This window comes from Protopterus annectens, chromosome 3.part1 (assembly GCF_019279795.1).
Source record: "Protopterus annectens isolate FY-2018-M chromosome 3.part1, PAN1.0, whole genome shotgun sequence".
NCBI classification, from domain to species: domain Eukaryota; kingdom Metazoa; phylum Chordata; order Ceratodontiformes; family Protopteridae; genus Protopterus; species Protopterus annectens.
The window spans coordinates 487,791,538-487,814,881 of record NC_056732.1 but is presented as its reverse complement, the minus strand read 5'-3'; the positions used below and the strand labels follow the sequence as shown (position 1 = coordinate 487,814,881).

The 23,344-nt window shown below is 37.8% G+C and overlaps 1 protein-coding gene across 1 annotated transcript in view; it reads right to left on the bottom strand.

The window, feature by feature from the left end:
• Positions 1 to 6,514: 6,514 nt before the first annotated feature.
• TNFRSF11B (TNF receptor superfamily member 11b) overlaps positions 6,515 to 23,344 on the bottom strand; it is a 305,409-nt gene continuing 288,579 nt past the window's right edge. The window contains exon 5 of the mRNA XM_044066927.1: positions 6,515 to 7,995. Coding sequence (XP_043922862.1) covers positions 7,628 to 7,995 — 368 coding nt within the window. The 3' untranslated portion in view covers positions 6,515 to 7,627. The remainder of the gene's footprint in view (positions 7,996 to 23,344) is intronic.

Sequence of the window (23,344 nt, the reverse complement as noted above, 5' to 3'; positions counted from 1 at the left end):
GTGAGGATTGAAGCTCCTTACTTACTGACCCAGGATAATAAGGGACGTCATTTAATTGGTTGCAGCCTGGTGGGATATAGCCAGAGATCACATAGTCTACAAAGGCAAGTAGCCTATTACTTACCTATGAACCTATTTGCACTTACTTTCCACCTCTCCCACCCAAAACAAATGCTACTGGCATTGGCAGTACATCACACATCTACTATGAAGGGTGTGAGTAAGACTAGCCAGCTTATGGCCTATGTGTATTGTGATCCGTACATGGCCCCACTCTAGAAAATCATGCACAACTGACACCTGTATAATTACTTTACAACCAAGATTAAAGCTGACAAGGCAACATATTAATAATCTACATGCTCTGGAACTTTATAGTAGAAGTGCCCAAGTACTTCACCCTTCTATGGCAAGGTGACCTTCTGTTGACTTGAAATGTCTCACAGTACTTCATATGAATGCACCTCTGCCTTACAATATTAACAAACATTTCAATAGATACATCAGCTATACAATTTTAACCAAATATTTTATGGAAAGGCAGAAAGTAAAATTGTTGAAGTTCACATTTACCTCATAAGAAGTGCAACCTTTAGTAAAGTAAGCATCTTTGTCAGTTCCAGAAGTCTGGGAGGTTGACTGATTATAATCTTTCATAACTCGGTGAGGCTTATGGTGGAATCTGAGGCTTAAATTGCTTAAATTTGAGGCTTTCAGTGCAATAGTTATGCTAACTAGGGGTTGACTAATAGATGTTAGTGATCACTGTTTGTAAGATTCATATATGTAGGCAAAGTCATGCCAAAAGGCTTTTACTATGTCGTACACTTGAATAAACTCCTACAAAGCAAGGAGAATGCGTGGGTGGATCAATGACCCTAACAGAGACATAATTAATACTGTGTTACATCTGCAACATAGTGGAGATGCTAAAGAGCAAACTGCTGTCATAGTCAGGTAGTACACACCTGCTACGTTTCATGCAATCTTTCACACCTTAGCACCGACTTGCAATGCCAAAATTGTGTGCTCTACGTAATGGTCACATGAGGACAGGTTGCACTAACATGATACCCCATGGTGCATGGCATGTGCTAAAAATGTAAGTGGGCATGACAATGAGATGTTTGCCATAATTTTCTGTAATTCAACAGGGTGAATGGACATGGCTTCCAAGGCCAATGATTGTTGCAGGGCTCAGTGGAAGTACAGCAAAGAAAGTACAAATTTCCTGTTGTATAAAGACCACAGGCAGACCCTGACTGAGTACTTTTTATCATGGCCCCAATATAAAATGGATGCCTGGCACAGTCTTGCTAGAGTGGTGATTGATGCTATTGGCACACCCTGCTCTGGTAAGTAGTAAAGCCACCAGAGTACTGACCTAAGGAAGAGCCAGTCTAACCTTCTTTAACCAGTGGAAAGAAGAGGTCAGAGTAAGGGCACCTGAGATTTGTATCTATCTTGTCTGCACAGTCATACTGATTTTCTGATTAATAAATGTATTTCTTATAGGCATATAAACATAATGATCTTTGTATTTTTTTTCTTAGGTTAGGTGCCTATAAGGGAGAATAGGCTTCTGCATGAGAAGTGAATGGAGAGACTTTCTAGGTTCAGTAGAGCATATTATTTCCTTTCATTTGGTAAATGTAACTGAATTAAACGTGTGCTAATGTAATTGATATCTGTCAGCAGGATGCAACAGTGTGATCCTACAAACGTAATACGGCTTATCTTAAGGTGTGCAGGCCAGATGTTTTGCACATTTCCTGGTTTTCTGAATACAGGCCTAGAGTTATCTCATCAGTATACTTGATCTTTGCATTGTTTTTGCTGTTTACATGACTGATATACAGGCATGGATAACTACAGCATGACACAGGTACACAGCATCACCTTATATAACTGCTGTGTGTAGGCAGTCCTTACAACTTTAAGCATTCCCCTATAACATACTTGCCAAAACCCTACAGGCCCATAGCTAACCTAGGCCCACCATACAACCAATTCCTAGAAAACATCTGAAAGTATGAATGGCAGCACCTTCAAGCAGCATGTGTGAGTACTACAGATATGTCGCCAAGCCAGGTAGGGAAATAAGGTACATAAGGAAACTTGTGGTGCAATGCAGACGTCCAGGAAGTCATCAAAAGCAAGAAAGAAGGAGAACAGGAGAAAGTGGGAGACAGCAAAGACAGACCAAACTAGGAAGGAATACTGGTTGGCTAACATAGAGGCTAAGAAAGGAGATGCAATAGCAAAGAACAAGGCATCAGAGGCCTCTACCAGTTTCTGGAAAGTGACTCAGTAGATGACACAAATAATCTATATCAGGTTGCCAGGCAAAGACAGAAAGATAAAGAAGACAGACACCCTTCATAAGCGATGTCAGCAACAACTTGCTCACCATTCCACAGGACATCAAAGGCAGATGGAAGGAGAACTTCCAGCAGCTTTTGAATGAAAAAAAGCCAACAGAAGGTGAAATGTTACAGTGAAAGAAGAGGTAGAGCTCACCCTAGAAGTATTAATAACAGCACTAAGGAAAATGAAGTCAGAGACAGCAAGAGGCTCAGATGAGGTCACATCAGATATTATGAAGATGTTGGTTGAGATAGGGGAAAAACAGATCCTGAGGGTACTCAAAGCAGTGTGGAAAGAAAGGCATATCCAAGATGACTGGAGAATAAGCATACTAGTGCCAATGCTCAAGAAGAAAGGGGGCATCCACAATTGTGGGCAGTTAAACAGAGGTATCAAACTCCTATCACACTGTATGAAAGTACTGAAGAGGGTGACTTGATAAATGAATATATACATACCTACATAAGGTAGGATGTTTTTGGTTGTTTGTTAAATGATGAGTGAGTCAATATGAATAAAAAATATTTGTCTAAGAATAAGACTTGGCTAACCCAGCCAATACTGGGAAGAGGTTTGGCTGTGAATGGCATATTCAGTACTGAAGAATCTGCCAGCTCAGTGCTGTAGGGCTGGAGCCAAAGGGGGGCAGATCATGTATGAGAAGTGAATGGTCTACATTGTGGAAATGTTTGTAGAAGCAGTGCTACATTGAGGTTTCTGTCATTTACTGAGTGGTAGAATGTGCCTGTCAATGGGAAGAGAATAATGTTTTGCAATGAACTTTTCTAAACTATCTCCTAAATTTTTAAATAAAAAAAGACAATGCTTCTTTATTATGGTGCATCTTAACCCTGATATCAATAGTCTAAGGTTAGTAAACATAATATTAACTGAAACAATGTGCATACTGTCAAAACAATTTTAATTACATGCATCTTTTTCAATTTTACCTCTGTATCTTCAGTTTACCCAAAACTCGCCAATTGTTTTTCTCCATTTACTTTACTTGAAGCTATGATCCAAGCATTTAATATACTGTCCTGATTCCTTAACATTACATGACATACTTTCTATACCAAAAAAAAGCACTTTTATTTATAACAGCATTTTTATCTTGCTCATAACCCTTAATTAAAGATTTCTTAGATTTTTCACAGTTGCTGAAAAAACTAACATATAATCAGGATAACACATCTCTCACTATTGTGTTTATTCTGAAATTACTTACATCTCTGTATTCTGATTGTCTTTTTATATTATTATTTGTGTAAAACTCATTTATTATAAGATCAGGCATACAAACAATGCATAAACTAACAAAAAAAACACTAATGTAAAATCAAAATGTTATAACCAAAGCAACTTTCATATGCTGCTATCGACAGTAAAAAAGAAATATTATACTAAAATGTCTTTATGATGCTCTGCCACAAAGATTAGCCACGACAATCACTTCTTTAGTTTTTGTATGCAAAATGTAATCCATACATCCAGTTCAAGAGATGTCTGTTCTGCTAATAATGGAAACATGCCTGTATAAGATAGAGAAATGTTTGTTTTCTACCTTTAGGTGATACATTTTTGTAAAACCTAGTAACGATAAACTTGCTGGACTTGACTCAAAGAAGTCAAGCTTATCATGTTTTGCGAACCCCAATACAAATTCTAATGCAGTAAAAATATTTGCTCTGGACACATATTCTTATAAATTTGTTGTACAGTTCTTTTAAACTCAAAAAGGGCTGGGCAATCCCAAAATAAGTATATCCCATGCCCTAGTGCTCCCAAGTCACATCTCCAACACAATGAAGTCATACCTGGTAACATCTGAGCTATCCTGGATGGTGTGTAAAAATATTTGAACTGGCATTGCCAGCCAAAGAATCTGAATTTCTGAGAGCATGTTGTGTGCCTAGGCGATAAAATCAGCTGTAACCGATTCATACTGTTTAGCTTCAAGTGTAGTTCCCTGCATCACATCCACCCAAACTTATCTAACAAACCCTCTAAATAGGCTAACAAAATTTTATATAACAAATTAATAAAACCTCCCCAAGGATGTCATCAAAGAAGATCTCAAATGTATACTCAAGTACACCATTTTACATGCCATTTCCAAAAAGGATTACTTATTTATAGTTGGTCTCTTAGGCTCAACATTTAATTGTCTCAGTTCTGGTATAATTTACCTTATAACCTGCAGGAACAGATATATCTAACTCATCAAACAATATTAGAAGGAAGCTCTTCCTCTAGATTACCTAAATAGAGCAATACATCATCAACATGTAAAGACAACTTATGTGCAATGTTCCTAGCCTATACAAAGTAGGGCCAGAGGATGTCAACCTGATTGTCAGGACTTCTAAATACATTGATAGTACTTCCATGGTTTGCTATAGGGGAAAAATAAGTGAATTCACTTTTAATCTGGTTGATGTGCCACAATCCATATGGGATAACAAGTTACTGAACCTCTCAAGAAAGACAAAAGCCCTTAATATTTCCCATAAGAAGGTCTAGGGGTAAATATGGAGAGTAAACTATATGAAAAAGTGAGGCATCAGAAATTTACTATGTAAATAATTTTGAGAGAAAAGATACAGGGACAAAAATGTGTCAGTGCTACAAAACAGAAGAATCCTTGTGGAAATGTATGATGTAATGTGGCTTGATGCCTAAGACAAAAACAATGTTAAGAATACCATAAAACAAGAAATGTTAATGAAATATATTCTTTTAGATGAGATTATGATAATGAGTCAGGAAGATAAAAGCATTTTAACAAAATGCACATATATTAAAAGTCTTGGAACGTTTTATGGATTACAATTAGGGAAATGTTTTAACATTAAATGTGAGGAATTAATACATAATAATTTAGATGAACAATACTGAGAAATCGAGAAAGCAATAGTTTATGTTGTTGTAGTTCCGATTAACTATATTATGTGGTAAAGCAGATGGAAAGTTTATATAAACTAGGTCCAGATTTAGAAAGCAATTTGTAGAAGAAACTTACATGCATTTCTGGAAAAAGATAAAGGATGTTATAAAAGGGATGCATGAATTGTATTTGGTGAAGTTCACTGAAACAAAAATAAAATGAAAATTACTCCAATGCAGCTCAAAAAGGAAACAATAAAACTCATATTCTTCTGCTCTTCCTGCCAAGAAAGCGGAGTGTGCAAATTACTCACAGAGTTGTGTTGTTTAACAAATTTATGTCTGCTGTACCTTCAGATTCAAGTAACTGCATCCATCCATCAAAGGTTTTTCTTCAAAGGTAGGAAAATGTTACAGGAATGCGTTAATTATATCCTGTAGATAGTCAATTAGACTATCCTTGACTTTACAGTAAGCAACGTCTTCATAGGCTTCACAACATTTTTTAAGGATTTTTGATTTTATTTACAATGTACTGTCATTATGGAATTGAACCCATCTGCAGTTACAGCAAAACTTCAGGTGTGGATTTTTTGGACTAAGTAATCATCAAGCCAAGTGGGAAAAATATTTTACAGTGTGCAAACTTTTGCTAGGGTGATAGCTATTAACTTCCCGTCAAATATTTACAATTTGAATTTGGAATGTGTCTTTTAACATGATGCTTAAGCTTGAAGATACAAACTGACAGACTATAAAAGAATGACAAATTTAAAATTTTAAACCATTTATTTACTTTTATAGTTCTGTGATGATGCTTCTGGTCAGTGATACAACAAACTTAAGCTTTGTAGTTCTTCCAAATAATAATAATAATAATAATAAATATGCATGAAGCAGTGACCCATTTTCTAAATCTACAGACATGACAGAATCTACCCACTGGCGTCATAAAATGTTAACTGCATGGTAAAGTTACTGGATTCTCTGCTTAAAACATTTTTGTACAATAAATATAGCAGCTTGAAATGCATCAAAGTTAACATGTAGCAATTTCAAAATGCATAAACCAGTTTTGAAGACAAAATATATTAAATACAAGTCTAGTAACATATACAATCATTCATATGGATAGACATATCCAGACAACAAGTGATTACAGAGCTTAAAAAACTTACAGCTTGTACATAAACTTAGATATAACAGACACATACCTGATGCGGATATTTAAAAAAAAAAGAGACTGCCTGTTTTCAAACTCAATAAATAAAGAATGTCAGCCAAATAACAATAGCATATTACATACATCTATGAATTGTATATGGATAAAACGACTGCTTTAAGTAATATATTACTTCTTTCTGTCTTTTCTGCCAATATTTTCTTTAGAAGTTGCAGTTTGGCCAAGTATATTTGTTTAATACCTCACAATATAAGCAACCCACTATTCTACCTACTTGTTTCATTTCCCATGGAATTATAAGATAGATAAAAATAATAAAAGTATTAGAGCTTATCTTCTAGTTTATATGTATATCAGCTTTACCTTAAATACCACAAAATATAGATTCACACAAACAAATATGTTAAATAAAAGATACTCTATACACTGGCTAAGAAAACTTCATTCAGATGTGATATTTGTTAGAGAAGTAGTGGTAAAAAATAAAAATTAAATAAATAAGCAATGCAATACCTTCTTTAAATGTGCTTGATTTCAATGGTTTTACAAAAATTACGAATTTAAAATAATTATACAATGGTCTATGTATTTAAATATTACATATAACTACTGTTAATTAACAAGAGGCATCATGTCTTTTGTGGTTCATTTTCCAAATTCTGGACTGGACTGAGCTTTAACGATAGTAATCACGCATTTTTGCACAGTCTAAGGTTAGTATACATAATATTACCTTTTATATGCCATGTGCAAAACATCTGATTATTCTGGAAAAAATATTACATTATTGTGAATGAAATACAAAATGGGGTCTTGTGTCAAATATAGATGCACTCTGAGAATGAGGCACAGTCTGACTCAATGCATTAACAGCAACAGCACAGTTAAGTATGCATATTTTTTATAACTTCCCACATCTGCCCTTAAGAAATGAGCTTTGTCAAATTGTCTGTCTAAACTACTTTGAAATGCATTCTTGCAGTAAAAAAATGCCAAAGATACAAACACATACACACATATGTACACACACAGCAAACAGTTCACAAAAATAAAAATAAACAATATAAACTGTATAATGGTAATCCTTTGGGAATCCTGTATCTTAGTTATATTAAAGGCATTCAAACATGAATGCACTTTATTATAGAGAGTGCAAGGATATGACAAGCTTGTCTAATGTGACACAAGTCTTCATGGATTGCATTTGTGGTCCTGGGTGATTTCAAGCCACACCTTTTGGTAAAAGTCATTTAAGGCAGAACTGCGGAGGACTCTAATCAACTTCCTGATACCACGGAAAAATGTCTTTGGGAGGGGTTTTCCTAGATGCTTTATTCCTTGTGTGATCCCTTTAAGTTCATCTTGGTCCTCGGTGTTTAACCGGCACATACTCAGCAACTGTGCACCATGTTGTCTGGAGCTACATGTTTTCATAAATGGCTTAGCGTCCTTTCCTGCTTTCTTCAATGGAGCACTCTGTATCATCATGTTTATATTCTGAAATGTAATATTCTTACATCCAGCATAGCCAGACAAAATCCTTCTGCAAAGGTGGATTCCTTAAAGTAGAAAGACAATAACAAGTGATTACATACATAAAAAGTTTATCCCAGCCCTTCTACATGACATTTTGAAGATTTTATTTTATATGATACTTAAATGTTAAAAAACAATATTATTGCAGCTGGCCTAGCTAGGGAAAAGCAATTCCCGAAAGAGGGATTCCTTATTATATAATGACAATAACAAGTATATAGATACAGAAATGTATCAAAAGTGTTTATCTTGATCTTTTTAAGTGACTACATTTTAAATATTTATTGTATTGTAAATAAACAATCGTACACTTTTAATGTTCTTTTGCTGAAGGATGTATATCCCTCTGTCTCGATATATAAAATGCATATATATTGTTAATTTAAATGTTTAAAACAGCTTACCTACTTCTATAAAACAGACTAAGCATTTGATTCTGCATGAGAATGAAAATGAGACCGTGCAGTCTTAATTTGTCAATTAATTGTACTGCAATTCATTAGTACAAATTAGTTTTATAACAGTTCATGAACTGCGGTGGTGGTGCTACGGTAGAGTTGTTGCCTCAGAGGAAGACGTTGTCCTGTTCGATTCTCAGCTAAAGCATCTTCTGTGCAGAGACATGCGTGAATGGGCGCACCTTCGTTGAAGGTTGTCCATCAGGGCTGGCAACTCGGCACGTAAAAATCTACTGCCAATCATTAGCGGGCCGGAGTTCCACTGTGGCGACCCCTAACCAGGAAAAGCCAAAAGACACAACAACAACAACAACAAGTTTTATAACAGTTCATACATTTTATATTCTTGCATTTATTTATTAATATTTCATCAACTACCTGGGTAAAAAAAAAGATATGAAATGTTGTTTCCTTATAAGTTATGCCCCAGAAAGCTCAATGACAAAAAACGCTAAGCAGAAAGGATCAATCCTTTGTAAAGAGAGAGAGACCCCACACAGCATGTCTGCATGGTGGCATCCATGAAAACAAATTATGCATGACTGCTCAGGTTAAATAATCAAGCTATGGCAAAGTCTCTACCATCCTCACTAAACATGATGATCCCATACAGTAAGTCTACAGGATGACAGCAAGGATCCCAGTTTTGGTACATTGGATATTCCTGACAACAAATTCCTTGAACCTCAAAATCCCCAAGCCTCTTGTTTAAAACACCAGTAATTGTTTTCTATGGGAAATCACTGCTGATGTACTTCTTATGTATGAGCCAGCAATGTCGAGTTATCCCATCCTCATATTTGTGTGCCCACTGAGGTTATATATACAGATTTGCAGGGGTGTGGGGCTGCCTTCCCCACATCAGGGGTGCAGGGTGTTGCCCCTGCAAAATGTTAAGGTTAATTTTTGATATTTTTTTTTTTTGACCTTTTGCATTCTGTGACTTTTCCTCACGGACGTGAAACTTTCTAATAACAGAACCCACAGTATAAACTCAACGTTAACAGACTGATCAGGCTAAATAATTTAGCCACTACACTGTCTGGAACATATAAAAAAATCACAATAAATAAAAAATCATGTGTTTTAAGTAGTCTGAAAAGGTCAGGATCCTAGTATGACTAAAAGATTTTTTAGTAAAGAGATGCCTAATTAAATTAACTTTAAAGCAACCAAGATTACCGTTAATATTCAGAAGGTTGTACAACCACAGTGTCCAGAAACTAGGGGTCATGAGAATTCCTATGGCTAGATTTTTGTCCTCAGGTTGTGCAGCAGAACTCCCAGGAATAAAGCATTTTTCTGAAAGTGTGCCACTAAGCATGTTACCTTAAAAGTTAATATGATGAATCATTTCCATAAGTAGTAGTATAAATTAGGTAACCATGACAAAAGGCTGACCAAAGAAACCAGATATGAGAGTAATATTAGCAGTTGAAGAAAGGTGTTTACACAAACTCTACAGATATTCTTTATTTTTAAAGGTGAACATAGAAAAGCATTCTGAGGGTAATAAAACGTTTAAAGAAGTAACTTAATCACTAAAATACTAGTTATGAATACAATTTGTACCAACCTCTGCCCTAATTCAGTATCAGGCATTCTGTATTAGCCATCAACCCATAAAGAGAAACAGAAAGGGGTCCGAATGGAGAGATGATAAGTCAGCAAGCAAAGAACAGTTGTATTGCTGAAAATGAATTCATCCGCAAGTCTTAGTGAGTACCTTCATGAGGTGGACTTTGTTTTTCACAACATCTCACCAAGGTGACACTGATATATAGACTGTATTTATATAGCATCCATCATGGATAGAAGTAGGTCAAAATTTAAAAGAGATAGCTGGGTGCACAAGACCCAGGATAACAAAGTACCCAGTCCTGGTAGGGGCACTGGTGCCAGGACTAGAAAAAATGACAGTGTAGAATCCTCAAAATACGGAAATAATCCTACAATGGGGCCAGGCTCAGGGGGAGGATGCCCCCCCTGTAGTAGAAGGAAGTAGTAGTCCACAAAAATGACAAAAATTAATTGGCCAAAGAAGAGCCATAAAGACGATAGAGTGGACTACTGAGGATAAGAAGTATTGTTACTATTATGTATAAAGCCCAGAATTTCCAGATACAAGATACACAAAAAGATTAAGACAGAAGTTAGAGGAAAGAAAAATACTTCCACAAGAAAAACTGTCAGAAGCCTCAAATAAAAAATTGTGCTCATTAATAGAACAGATTTGTGAAATACATTATATAGACCAAGAAACTTTGATCTGTTTGGAAAAAGAAGCATCTGAGGAAGTGCGAAAATATAAGCAACAAAACCTAGAGATTTTTGAAAAGTATAAAAAAGAAATATGGACATGGGAAAAAAGAGAGATTTGATATAGTGCACTAGTTATGTAAAGTCAAAAGCCAAATTAATCAATACGAAAAAGGCAACCCCAAAGATATTTGAAGAGAAATATACGCAAAGGCATCCAGGTATGGAAAATTTCACAATATAGAAAATAATATCATGAATAGGGAATGTAGAAAAGAAGATTAGTAAAGCAGAAGTTAAAAAACTAGAAGATGAAGTTATGGAGTGTCTGTGAGGTGAAGGATGTGGTGTAGAAGCTCTACCACAGGTTACATCACAGCATAATGGAACAAATCCTCAAAGTAAGGTGAAACAGGAAGATTGGAAGACATCTGAAGAAGAAATATGGGCATGGGAAAGAAAAAGAGATTTAATATGGTGTAATATTTATGTATAATATTTATGTACAGGAGAAATCAAAACTAATCAATACAAAAAGAGCAGCACCAAAGAAATTTGGAAAGAAATACAGGCAAAGGAATCTGGACATGGAAAACTTTACAATACAAAAAATAAGAAGACAAAGAGGAAAAGTAGAAAAGGAGATTAGTAATGGAGAAGTTAAAGAAATAGAAATTGAGGTTATGGAGTACCTACAAAATGAAGGATTCAGTGTAGAAACTTTTAACTCAGAAAGCACCACAGTAGGATGGAGCAACAGACATCCAAATTAAGAAGAAAGCAGTGGAACAGGAAGCAACCGGTCAGTTGCCATATGAAGATATTTTGGAGCCTTCCACAGGAAACAAGTATAAATGTTCATTGGAAGCTGGACAGCAAGAGAAGGAACAGGAAACCGTGGCAACTCTGGAGCAGTCAATGTTAAGGAGTGATAGGCGAGTGAGTCCCCATATGACAGATCAACGGATGACACAGGATGAAATTGAAGAGAATGTGCCACAGAAAGATGCTGTAGAAATTTCTATAGAATGCCACAGAACATGGAGAACAAAAAATGTGTCCTCAATTTAGAAGAAAATGAGCTAAGAGAAGAGTTGCTTGACTTAATAGAGACAGATAGACATACCAAGATCAATGAAAGAAATAGACTGAAGAAGGTCAATAAAACCCAAAAAGCTAGAAGTCTTTTAAAACAAATAAACACAGTAATTATGACTGTCCATAGAGACCTGTGTGATATAACAGAAGTAAAGAGGTTATATTACTGTGTAGCTAAATTAATAACAGGTAAAATTCTACCACAAGAACACAGGGTAGTAAGGGAAAGGAAAGGGAGAAATCGAATACAATTGTGGAAGTATCAAATAGAGAAAACTATAAAGCAGTTAAGACAAGAAGTGTCACTGTTAGAAAAGTATAGAGGAGGGAACAGATCAACAAAAATACTCAGAAAGATAGATATGATAAAAGCAAAGTGCAATATTATAATGTTTCAGGAGCTGTCATGCACTATCACAAATAAACTAAAAATATCATCACAGGCAGAAAAATGTAAAAGCTACACAAATAAGTATAAAGGAAAAGTACAAAATAAGCAATTTATTGATGACCCCAAAAAGACTAACAGAGAACTGGGAAACAAGGTAAAAGGAATTGAAAGACCACCAAAAAAAGAAGAAATAGATATATTTTGGAGAATTATTTATGAAGATCCTGCAGAGCATAACAAAGATGCTAAATAGATAGAAGTAAAAGAAAGTATAAGTTCAAAGGTACATGATATGAAATGGGATGAAGCAACAGCCAGAGAGATTGAAGCAAAGTTAAGAAAAGCCTCTAACTGGAAAACACCAGGCCCAGGTGCAGTACCTAACTTCTAGTTAAAAGTACTAACATCTTTGCACAAAGATTTAGCTATGAGTAAGAACTATTTATATGTGCATCTTGAACAGACACCAATCTGGCTAACAACAGGAAAAACAATGCTCCTACCTAAGAGAGAACCTGCAAGCTACCCTAAAAATTATAGGCCAATAACTTGCCTTCCGCCTATACTGGAATTGATGCTAATAAAGTTTATAGTCATTTAGAAGAAAACTCAATCACGGCAATAGAACAAAAGGGCAATAAAAGAAAGGCATATGGAACAAATATGTTGCTACATAAAGTCATAATGGAGAACTGTAAAAAGGGTAAGAATCCAAGTATGGCATGGATTGACTATAAAAAGCATCTGATAGTATTCCACATTCATGGATAAAAGAGTGGTTACAATGTATAAGATACATCCTACACTGATCAACTACATTACAGTGACCATGAAACAGTGGTAGACCACTTTGCAAGTCCTGGCCTTAACCCATTAAGTTGTTTACTTAACAGCTTAGGCCATGGCTATAATTTGGCTCCTAGAAAATAAAGTGTAAAGACTTCTCATCTTCTCTTTGGCGATGATTTAAAAATATACAGCTCATCAGTTGAGGAACTGAAAGCATGACTACAAGTAGTCAAAACTTTCTCAGATGATATGAGAATGTCATTTGGTCTTGATAAGTATGCAGAAGCAACCTTTAAAGCAGGAAAACTGCAGCACCAAGAAAACATCAGTTTGGAACAAAAATGTGATATAAAAGAACTTGAGCAAGAGGGAGTGTATAAATATTTGGGAATTGATGAAGGATCAACAATAAAACATGAACAAATGCGAATAAAACTTAATAAGGAATATTTTAGAAGACAAATTAATCCTGAAAACAGTGTTGACATTTAGGAACAAACTCCAAGCTATAAACCAATTTGCTTTTCCGGTCCTTACTTACAGTTTTGGAGTGATTGACTGGTCCCAAAACGTGTTGGATAGATTAGATATGAAAACAAGAAGGATGCTTCATGTTCACTGAATGATTTATAAAAATCAGTGTATACCAAGATTATATATTCCCTGTTCTGAAGGAGGTATGGGCCTCCTTGAAATTGATCACATGTATTGATCTGCAATCTTGGGACTACACACATATCTGCTGACTTGACAGCACCAAAACATAGTGAAAGTTTTTAGACATGAGGAGAATAAATCTAAGATGACTTCCTTGTTAGTCTAGAAGAAGCATGATGATGTGAAGCAGGAATGGAAAGCAAACCAGAAGTAGATAAAAGTCAGGTAGCAACTGAATATGCCAAAAGCACAAAAAAAAAAAAAAAAAAAAAAAGAATATAAGGTGAAGGATCAGATGAGAAGTCAAGAAATGTGGAAAATGCATAAATATAGTTACAAGTATAGAAAACCAGGAAAGAACCTCATGTTGATCAAGACTGAATGCAGGAATGGTTAAGGAGAGGCAAATTCAAACCAAAAGATAAAAGGTTAATACTGGCAGCCCAAGATAGTGGGCTATGCACACATTGGTTTACAAAGTCCATTGAACATGTGGGAGAAACAGACAAATGTAGGTTATGTAAAACAGAATTGGAAACAGCCGCACACCTTATTGCTCTTTGTAACATACTAATGGCAGAAGGACCACATACTGAAAGGCATAATAATGTGGCAAGAGTGGTACACTGGGGATTGCATAAACATTATGGTATTGAAGTAGCTGAAAAACACTGGAAACAGCCACACAGCATCATAGAGAATGATGAAGTCTATATCACATGGGATCACTGATTACAGACAGTTCAAAAGATAGATGCGAGACAACCAGCAGGCAGAAATGACAGCAATGTGGAAGAAAGAATCCCAGACAGTTCCTATAGTAGTAGGAGCAATAGGTCTTATAAAAAAAAACAATCTACAATTGTATTTAGATATGTTACCAATACATGTAACTCCATACGAATTGCAGAAGGAGTCATTGCTGGGCACATTATAGGTGCTGCAAGGAGCACTTCTGGTTGACATCAAAGATTGAAACAATACTAATTCCGTGAACTTTAATTGTACGTTGACTTAGGAATGGGGTCCATTTCTATCATGGTAATAGAAACCCAAAAAACTTGGAGAAATTAAAAAAGAGAGAAACAGAAATATATATTCAGCATGCAGTAAAGCATAATAATGTGTCCTGCCTGAGAAATTAGGAAGAGATACCAGTTTGATAAGTAACTAGTGTAGTATGAGAGATACGTGTGAGAAAAAAGAAGCAAAGTCAGGTGGAGAGATATCAAAGGTAAATAGTACAGAGAGATAAGCTGCAGATTAATGAAAGCATTTTAAATTTCAAGAGAAAGGGATGTGGTAATTAAGGGGTCTAATTTTGTTAGACAAGTACTGCCTCTCTGTATAGAGAGGCAGATGTGAGATAGTAGGTGCATAGTTCAAGGTTAGGAAGATGGATTTAACTGTAGTAGCAGAGACATGTTGCTAATGTGCTGTACTGCTCTAGTGCTTCGTTTTTAAATGGTGAGTTTCATGCTTCACCAGTGAGCAGACAGATTTTTCTGTTTATTATGGATAAGTCTGTTGAAGGCACGTTTGGTGAGGTTTAAACTGTGAGAAGGGCTTTTACTTAACAAAAATCTGAGAGGAACGTATTACCTATATCTATGGAGGGGTCTACTTTGTTTCGTTGAATCTCATTTCACTGAATTTCATTTCACCCTGACCACATCACTGAAAACACAAATTACTGAAAACTCATTTCACTGAATCCCATTTCACTGAACTGAATTTAATGTATATGGCACTGTGTAGAGTACTGTAAGGAAAGTAAAAGGTAAATGCCTTCCGCACTGTAGTGCGATTCTGGAGTTAGTATATGTAGTTAGGGGAGTGGAGTTAGTATATATAGTTAGGGGGGGTGTAGGGGGCACAGCCCCCCACTTTGCTTGTTTTTTATTGTATTTTACCAAAAACTTCAAAACAATACATTTTAAACAATAGACATGCATAGTTGCAACACCAATGACCAACTCTCTCTAGAAGACAATATGTACTCAAACTAAGTGAGGGGCTAGGCCCCCACACCTTCTCTAATTATATATACTAACTCCAGGATCGCACTACAGTGGGGAAAAGGGCATATACCTTTTACTTGCCTTACAGTACTCTACACAGTGCCTTATATACTAACTGCAATTCAGTGAAATGAGTTTTCAGTAATTTGAGTTTTCAGCGAAGTGGTCGGGGTGAAATGAAATTCAGTGAAATGAGATTCAACAAAACAAAGTAGACCCCTATGGATTTGGACTTTCAAGACCATGTTGGTCAAAAATGCAGTATATCATTATTCTTAGTCCCATCAACAAGAATTCTGGTCAAATAAAAGAAGTGTTGACGTCTGTTTATTTTATAGATAGGGTGACTTTGATGATTCAGTTTCAATGTATTTATTTTAACTTCACAAATATGTTGCTTTTTAGCTGATGACCTTGAAATTATCAATGAATAACATAGTATTTCACAGGCTGTACTTAGTAACCCAAAACGGATCAGTATCATTCCCACTGGATGATGGCCTATCATGTACATCACAGGATAGCACACCCTACAGTCACTTAGTGGCTTCTTCTTTTGGCTTTTCCCAGTTAGGGGTCACTGCAGAGGAACAGCAGTCTGCAGAACAATTGGCAGTGGAATTTTTATGGTGTTGAGTTGCTAGCCTGGTTTCCAACCTTCCACAGAAGGCACACACATGCACACATTCACACCTAGGGCCAATTTAGAGTATCCAATCCACCTACAGCATGTCTTTGGGAGGTGGGAGGAAACTGGAGCACCCAGAGGAAACCTACGTGACCACAGGGAGGACATGCAGACTCAGCACAGAAGGCACCCTAGCCAAGAATTGAACCAGAGAACATCTTGCTGTGAGGCGGCAACACTAGCCACTGCACCACCATGGCTACCCTGCAGTCACTTAGTGGCTAATACCATAGTATTCATAAGAAGTGACATGAGTATTGAGAAAAGACTGATGGTTGCAGTGACTCACAGATATAGTCATGGCTTTAGCCATTGACACAGCTGGACAGAATCTGGACAAACAGGTGACCTGTATTGCTTGTAATAATCCAGCTGAACTGTAACAGATTTCCAGTCAACTCATAGAACAATTAGCAATGTTGCCTCACAGCTGTTGGGTATCTGCTTCACTTCTCAGCTGGGCTGCCTGCTTTACATGGTCTGCATGTCCTCTGCTTGACCATGTGGCTTTTTTTCTCTATGCTCTGGTTTCTGTCTCACATCCCAAATATATGTTGTTAAATGATGTCTATCTTCCAAACTTCGAATAGTGTGCACATACTTACATACATGTGTGTGTGCTCATGCACACATGTGTGTGTGACTGCCATGTTGTCTAGCATTGTTTCTCTGCCTTATGACTATTGGTTGACATGACAGAGTCTGGCTTCTGTGTGATACCAAACAGAATAAAGTGAGTATCAGAAAATGAATCAATGAATGATTATGACTAATGTAGCCAGAAACAAGTTGTGACAAAAAAGTGGCAAGTTTGCTCTTAACAGCAGTATTCAAACGAGTGAGTTAGCTGATGTGAGGTTGCACTGAAGCGCCTGGTGAATCCTTGTTAATTACTAAGATGTTGCCCTAAATTAATAGACAGCATTACACTGCCAGTAGAACTCACTAAACCTGGCTAAAACCTCATATCAATTCCTCTGATTTCTCCCACCTAAATACAATATCTATAGGTCTGACAGGAGACCCCAAAAAAGTGGTGGGGTGGTTATCTTATACTCTGTCTCACTGACGCTAACACCTATAGACATTATCCTGCCTAGTTTCTCCCCAGCTGAACTACTGCTCCTAGACTGCCACATCAATGACTATAGGAAGTTTGCTATTGCCTCTGTCTATATCCCCCAGGTAAAAACATTCCTATCCTTCAACATATACTCTCCTGGATAAACACCTCCATCCCCTATGAAACTATCATTCTTGGAGATGTTATTATAGATTGGAACTCCCTTATTGGTGACTTACCCCAACATTTCATAAACCTGTATGGATTCTCACTGATCACTACACCTACCCACTACAGTAAAAACGCTACTGGTTCCACAATTGACTGGATCTTGGCCACCTATTGTAACCCTTCTACCTTCCCCGACTCTATTAGTGACCATTCTCCTATCTCTATCCTAAGGCACTCTCCTCATTTCTCCAAGTCCCATCTCTACAGAGATTGTAGGAAACTAACTTTTCCCTCGAAACCTTTAACTATAGACTGTCTGCCACCAACTAGTCTTTCCTAAAAACTCTCCTGCTCAATGATGCTGTTACTAAATTCAACCACATTTTGCTTGATGTCCTAAACTCTCTTGCCCCAACTCACAAAATCAGAATCAAATCTAATTTTTCACCCTGGATCTCCAAAGCTACTCATGCTTTGATGCATGAAAGAGATGGTCTATAGAAAAAAAGGCAAACCACTGCAACTCCGACCTTTCTCCAAGGTTATAAGCAACTCAGAAATCATGTAATAAAACTTATTATTTTGAATAAATGCCCATATTTCACTAAATGTCAAAGCTGTCACCCAAATGACCCCAAAAAATTCTGGAGCACTATCAACTCCCTGCTCCACAATGGTTCTTCTACTATCCCTAAACCCTTTCTCCTATCACTCCCTTCTGAAACTGCAAACTTACTCAACAAACACTTCATAGACAGCATCTCTAAACTCCTACCCTCTGGTAACTTTGCTCATCCCAACTCTTCCTTGTCACCCTCACCTCCCCCTAAACCTCTACTCTCCTCTGTCTCTCAGCCTTTTACCTTGCAACTTGTTTCTACTAAATATATCAAATCCCTGCTTCTTAAACTAAAAGTATACTCTCCATCCACTGATAAACTTCCCCCTCAATTTCTAAAAATTGCTGCTGACTCTACTGCATATCCTGTATCCATCTTAACTGCTATATTCAGGAATCTACTGTACCGGAAGTATGGTAATCCTTCTATACCACTCCTCTGCACAAAGGTGGCAACTCTGTTGAACCCTCTAACTATAGACCAATTGCTATTCTCTCATCGCTCTCAAAGATCCTCACCCCCTCGCAACATGGTTTCTTCCCTAAACACAGTACCTCGATTGCCTTACTATCCTTTACTCAAAAGGTTGTAGAAGCTAGGGACAACAACCTCCTCATCTCTTGTCTATTCTTTGATCTCTCTAAAGCCTTCGCCACTGTATCTCATCCTATCCTTCTTAAACTCTCAGACCTAAACCTCTCTCCTTCTACTATTGGCTGGTTCCATTCCTATCTTACTGGCAGAAAACAAGCTGTTAGATGACAGCAGGCTTTCTCACCCTTCCTTGCCATTCAAACAGGAGTACCCCAAGGCTCCATACTTGAACTGCTCCTTTTCAACATTTTTACCAAGAACCTACATTCATCCTGCAATCTCTCATCTGTAATACAATACGCAGATGACTCTACTCTCTTATCTATCTCCAGTACTATCTCTAAACTACACACTACACAGAATTCCTTTATCTCTGTTGAAAAATGGCTCAGAAATAATCAACTAATCCTTAACCCTAAGAAAACTCAACTTCTCTTCCTACCTCAGACAGTCTCTCACCTTAAATCCAATTTTTCTCTTTCCTCCCTAGATGGCACCACTATCTCCCCTGCCTCACACACTAAACTCCTTGGGGTAATAATTGATGACAGACTAAAATTTGAATTACACATACAACAGGCCATCAAAAAACCCACCAAAAACTTGGACTACTTTATAGGAACAAAATATTCCTCACTACTGCCACTAAATGCACTCTTCCGCAGGCATTTCTCTTACCTAGTCTTCTATATGCTTCCTCCATCCTAACTTATATCCAAACTACCTCAATGTAGAAACTGGAACAAACATACAAGAAAATTGCCAGATTTCCAACCACTCTCTTAACATCACTGCCTCTCACTAAACAAACTACAGTGGCTGAAATTTTCACACCTTCTCCTAGAATCGTAACTCCACACTACCTTTTCCATACTCAACAACCTCTTTGCCTGCCCTGCTCTTGCCTCCCATGTTACTCTCTACTCTCCAACCCCCAGCCTCTCTGTAGTGCTGATTAATTTTTTAAACACAAAAGGAATATTGGCACACTACTTTACAAACCCTCTGCCTCACTAAATTGGAATAAACTCCCTCTCCATATTAGATTCAATCTTTCCTTTCCCTTTTTTAAAAAGGAGCTTAAATCTCGCCTTGACTACACATAGTCTTAGTCTGACCTACTGTATAACCTGTTGCATCTCCTAACTTTCTTTCTCTGTTAGTAACTTCTGCTTAAACTAACCTCCTAAATCCTCAGCTCTACTACTACTATAGCCCTACTATAGCCCCCTCCTTTCTCTCCCCCCTCCCATTCTCCACACTATTCTCCTCCCACTTCCTATCAATGACTATACATTGTCCTTCTTTTAGGTTCATAGGTTCATAGGTATGTACAAGGCTATCAGCCCTAGGATCTATACAAGCCTAGCTAAACGAGGTTCCCTGGCTTTTGCCACCCAAGAAAATTACTTTCCTGTGCCCCTATCGAGCAGAGCCACAGCAGTGATCTCTGGGGTGAATTTCCAGTTTCACATCCAATTGTCGAGATTTCTCTTAAAGAGGGCTAAAGAGGAGCTTTGCTTGACATGAATAGGTAACCTGTTCCAGAGCAAGGGAAATCTCTGGGACAGGAATCTATCCCTCCAGCATGTTCTGTTTATTGTGGTGACATGGTTTAGGTCCATGCAGCATGTGGCTCGGAGAGATTGGGATTTCTTTAAGTGTAGCATGTCCATCAGATCTGGGTTAGACATGGTTTTGTATGTTAGGCAGAGGTCGCCTCTGAGTAGGCGATATGTGACGGAGTAGAGCTGGAGTTTTTTGAGATGGTCAGTGTATGACATCTGTTTGAGGCCGATAATCCTCTTAGTGAGGTATTTCTGAGGCCTTTCCAGCTGTTGCAGATGTCTTGCATGGTACATGCCAAATGGGGCATTGGACTCTATAATGGGTCTGATGAGGGATGAAGAGTGAGGAAGGATGACCTCTCTTTTTCTGGAGGAGAACCCATTTGTGATGAGGTGTGCCACGTAGAAGGATTTCCTGACTACTGTGGCGACGTGACTATCAAAGGAGAGACTACTGTCCACTTGTGTCCCAAGGTCTCTTATCACACTTTCAGTGTTTAGCAGGCTACCGCCTATGTGGTAGTTCATGGGTACGGTGTTTTTCTCAAAGGGTATGACAGTGCACTTCTTGGCATTGAGCTTTAGGCCATGACTTTGACACCAATCATCAAAATCAGTGAGGCCTCTTTGTAGAATATCCACATCCTTAGGCAACTCTATTATGGCTCCTAGTTTGCAGTCATCTGCAAATTTCATTAGCCAGAGACCAGCTGTATTAGCCTGGACTTCAGAGAAGTATATACCGAACAGGAGAAGACCCAGGACCAAACCCTGTGGTACTCCACTTGTCACTGGTCTGAAGTAGGATTTGGAGTCGGCTACTTTCACTATGTGGGTTCTATCAGTGAGCCAGTTTGCCACCCATCTTGTGACATAGGGATTTATGCCTAGTCCAGTGGGTTTATCTATAATACCAAAGTGGGGGAAGGTGTCAAAAGCCTTGGCGAGGTCTAGACGGGTTGTGTGCACCATCTTACTCTCGTCTACAGGTCTGGGGACTGCTTTAAAGAAGTCAATCAGGTTTAAAGGCATGATCTACCTTTTACAAACCCAAACTGAGTGGGGTCCAGAGTTTGGAGGTTACATATGTCTTTGTTTGTAAACTCTAGGATGATGCATTCCATGGCCTTGCAAACCAGGCTCATCAGGCTAATGGTGGTAGTTCCCGGGGTTAGTGGTGGCACCCCCTTTGTGGAGTGGGATAATTGTTGCTGTGCATCATTCCTTAGGCACAAAACCTGAAGTGAGGCTATGGCTGAACATGGTACTTAGGATGGGTGCCAGTTCATTCTGTAGTTCATGCAGAACACAGCCTGGGATGTTGTCTGGTCCCATAGATGCTGTGTTTTTGGCTTTGGAGAGTGCGGTCTTTACCCATGCAGCTGTGATTTCAGGGGCTTTCCAATCATCCTGTATGGGAATGGGTCCTTTGCGGGGTGAGGGGGGTGAAGTTAGCAATGAACCTGTCTGCCAGGATGTTAGCAATATCAGTTGGTTAGGTAAATCTAGTGCTATTGTGCTGTAGCTCAGAGCAGATCTGAGTGTTGCCTTTGAGATTCTTTACATAGCTGTAGAAAGCTTTGTGGTTGTCTTTAGAATCCATGGCAATTTTATTTTCGTAACTAGCTTTGGAAGGTTTTATGAGGGATCCCAGCTTCTTGCTGAGGCTGACCAGGGAGTTCCTGCAATCATGGGATTTTACTCTTTTTTTGTACCAGTTTCTTCCTTTTGTTATAGAGCTTGCTTATGGCAGAGAACCACCAGATTGGCTTCCTTTTTTTGGAGGAAAACCTCTTGGTTCTATTGGGGATAGATGGTCCATGCACTTGTGTATGTGCTTATACAGTGCATTTGTATATGATTCAGCAGTTATGCCTCTATTTTCCATCTGTGTGGGTGTAGTGAAGTTTGCCACTTCTGACTTAAGAAGCATTAAGTTGGCTTTTGGAGAAGATTTTACTGTGGTTTCCTTAATGGGGGTGGGGGGGTGGTAAATGGATGTCTTGGGTGATTAGCTTGTGGTCAGATCTGACCAGTGAGGAGTTTACCTCTGGCGTTGAGCATCTGTAACCCATATTGGTACTGGCCAGGTCCAGGATGTTGCTACCCCTGGTAGGGGTGTGGACAAGCTGGTCCAGGGTGTTGGAATTGATGAATTTCAGAAAACGGTGGGCAAATGAGTTAGTACATGAGTAGTTTTCCCAGTTGATGGGGGGTAGTTGAACTCTCCCAAAATTAGGGTACTGGGCTGTACCTTAATATTAGCCAGTATATCGAGAAACATGGAATGGGTGTCCTGGGGCATCACACTTGAGTGTGTAGCCCTTTACAGTTAAACAGAGGAAAAAACACTTAAAATGATAAATTAAAGTGCAAACAGTATAAGAATTCAAAAAAAACAGTTCAAATAAGTACCAAAGTTAAGGTACTTAATCTACTCAAAGTCTCCCTTTTCTCTCTCTGCTGCTGTAGGACTCTTCAGGACACCCAAGCAGGCTCTTGCTGAGGTAATACATGCACAAAACCCGCACAAACATGGATTTTTAAACAGAAAAATGAAGGGGATAGAAATAGTCCAAAATGGCCAATAAAACTACAGATTCTGAGCTGAAACCACTCCTCCAGGTGACAGATAGGCTGTTTCAAAGCTCACCACTCTCGCTGATGAACAGAGAAGCTTCCCTCTATCTTAGAAAGGTCTGGGTAACACAGAAACTTACAAACAGCCCAGAATTCAGCAAAATCTGAATTTTGAACAACGATTATCTTTTGATTTTACTCTCATATGTAATATATTTTAGCCACTGCTATCAGTGCAACCCTTAATGTTCATAATTTTTTTCTTTTTTTTTCTTTTGTTTTTCTCTTTACAATTAATTTCATATTTGCATTGTTGTTTTTAATAGTTTTTGTCCTGTATGTTTACCTTTGCTTATGTTTGCTGGGGCTCTTTCCCCTTGGGTCTCCACTGAAAATGAGTTGCTTGCTAGTGCAA